This window comes from Echinops telfairi, unplaced genomic scaffold, assembly GCF_000313985.2.
Source record: "Echinops telfairi isolate 266 unplaced genomic scaffold, ASM31398v2 ScPeMD7_7465;HRSCAF=8503, whole genome shotgun sequence".
Classification (NCBI taxonomy): Eukaryota; Metazoa; Chordata; class Mammalia; order Afrosoricida; family Tenrecidae; genus Echinops; species Echinops telfairi.
The window spans coordinates 366,544-368,497 of NW_022111365.1; the positions used below are offsets into that span (position 1 = coordinate 366,544).

Genomic DNA, 1,954 nt, shown 5'->3' on the forward strand with positions numbered 1-1,954 from the left:
CTCTTCAAAAGGGTAAAACTGCTTTTTTAATTAGAAGTCCAAACTATACAGCAGCGGACAGGGAAGCCTGTCAGGACGGGCAGGTGGGAAGGGGTGGGCAGTGGCCCAGCACCTCCATTCTCTTCCACCTCAAGTGTCTTGGAGGCACTTCCATTGCTTTGCAGAGCAATTGTTAGCTAACCGCTTGGCCCTCTCTTTGAGGTTCTCTGGCTCTCTCTTTCCACAGAACACACTTTGGAAGGCCTAAAGATACTCCCCAGGGAGCCCTGGTGGTATAAAAGGTTACAGAGACGGGTTGCTAACCACAGCGTAAGCAGTTCAAAACTACCAACCAGTCTGCAGGAGAAAGAGAAGGCTTTCTACTCCTGTAAAGATTTATCGTCTCGGAAACCCACAGGGGCACTTCTACTCGATGGCAGTGAATGAGAAATACACTCCCCGAAAGAAATAAAACACTTCATCCTGTTGTAAGATTTATTTTTAATTAAAAAATAAAGGTTTTCTTAACATATTGCATTGCAGCTTCAGGGTTGGCAATTTCGTGAAGCAAGAAAAATAAGGCTTTTTCTGTTCTTGGGTCACCTGACCACCTTATAGTGGATACAAAGGCACACGTGTCTGTAAACAAGCACAAGCTTCATCCAGAAACAACTCTAACAACTCAGGACCCCATTCCCCCCAGTTCATTTTGCCCACCCTCTTCAACTCCCCTGCTCGTCCTCCCCCCCAAAAAAACAACCAAAACGTTAAATTCTCTTGTAAAACTACAGAAATAAGTGCGGAGTCAGCAAGGATCCAGGGCCTGCTGTCCACATCTCTCTGCCGCTCAGGGCCAGCAAAGTAAGGAGCCAGAGCAATCTCTACTGTGACCAGCTGTTGGGTGGAGAGCCCCTCCACCAGCTCTCCGCCTGGGACAGGCAGTTCCAGGAGCTGCCTCCTTGAATCAAGGGCTAAAGCGGCCTCTCTGTAGAAGAAAGGCCTGAGATGAGCAAGTCACCATCAGCAATGCTTGCGATGAAAACACCACTGAGAGCTTTGGGAGGGAGAAGACAGGGATCTCTTCTCCCCACGTTTACCAAGCTGTATAGTCTTTCCGAAGCTTTTCCCTCCCTAACTTCCCTGTCTTCTCTCTTTTCCCTTCTTCCCAATCTCCCCCTCCCCACCCAAAGGGTTTTATTTTAGCTTGATGGTGGGGGTTCCGAAGAGGTTATTGGCAACTCCTGGGGCTGGCCTGGGGGCTCTGCCACCTCTAAGGCGACATGACGGGCCTTTGGTTCCTCTGGGTCATGGGGCACTTCGTGCCTCTGAGGGAGCTCTGGGCATTGCTGGCTCTGGGCCTGGCTGTTCATCTTCTCTTCAGCTTCAATCTCTTCCGACGTGGGGATGGAGTTCTTCTTAGGGCGACCTTTGGGTTTTGTGGGAGCTTCCTGTCCACCTTTAAGGACCTACAAGGGAGAATAAAGAGTTATTAAATTTATAAAATAGTCTTCCCTCCACTTTCCAGCATCCCAATAAAAACCCACCTCTAATAAAAATAATTCCCTCTCAGGAGTGAAGTCACAGGGTTTGGGAAGAAAAGAAAGTATGCCCAAACTCGGCGGCACTTCCACCATCCGGAGACCTCTCCATTGAACCCTGGCTTGGTCCAGCGAACGTTCCTTGGACTTGAACTGCTGACCTTGTAGTCAGTAGCCCAACACTCGACCAACTAAAATCAATCAGGGGTATGGAACATTCTGGCTACTTACATGTCTCGCTTAAATCATGTCTTTTCCATTTAAACATAAACTTCCTGCAGGCAAACCAGGCTTCCTCAGCTGCTTTGATGCGGGGCTCCTAATGCACTCACTAAATGCATGACTACATCCCTTTTCTTTAAAAGCAACTGAGGATCTCACCAAGCGCTCAGTTAGGGATGAGCGTAGTCACCCACCAAACCACAGAGTTCTTTTAT

The 1,954-nt window shown here is 48.5% G+C and overlaps 1 protein-coding gene across 1 annotated transcript in view; it reads right to left on the reverse strand.

Moving 5' to 3' along the window:
• Nucleotides 1-745: 745 nt before the first annotated feature.
• Nucleotides 746-1,954, reverse strand: part of BARX2 (BARX homeobox 2) — an 88,306-nt gene continuing 87,097 nt past the window's right edge. Inside the window, exon 4 of the mRNA XM_004714177.2 lies at nucleotides 746-1,445. Within this exon, the coding sequence (XP_004714234.1) occupies nucleotides 1,179-1,445 (267 nt within the window). The 3' untranslated portion in view covers nucleotides 746-1,178. The remainder of the gene's footprint in view (nucleotides 1,446-1,954) is intronic.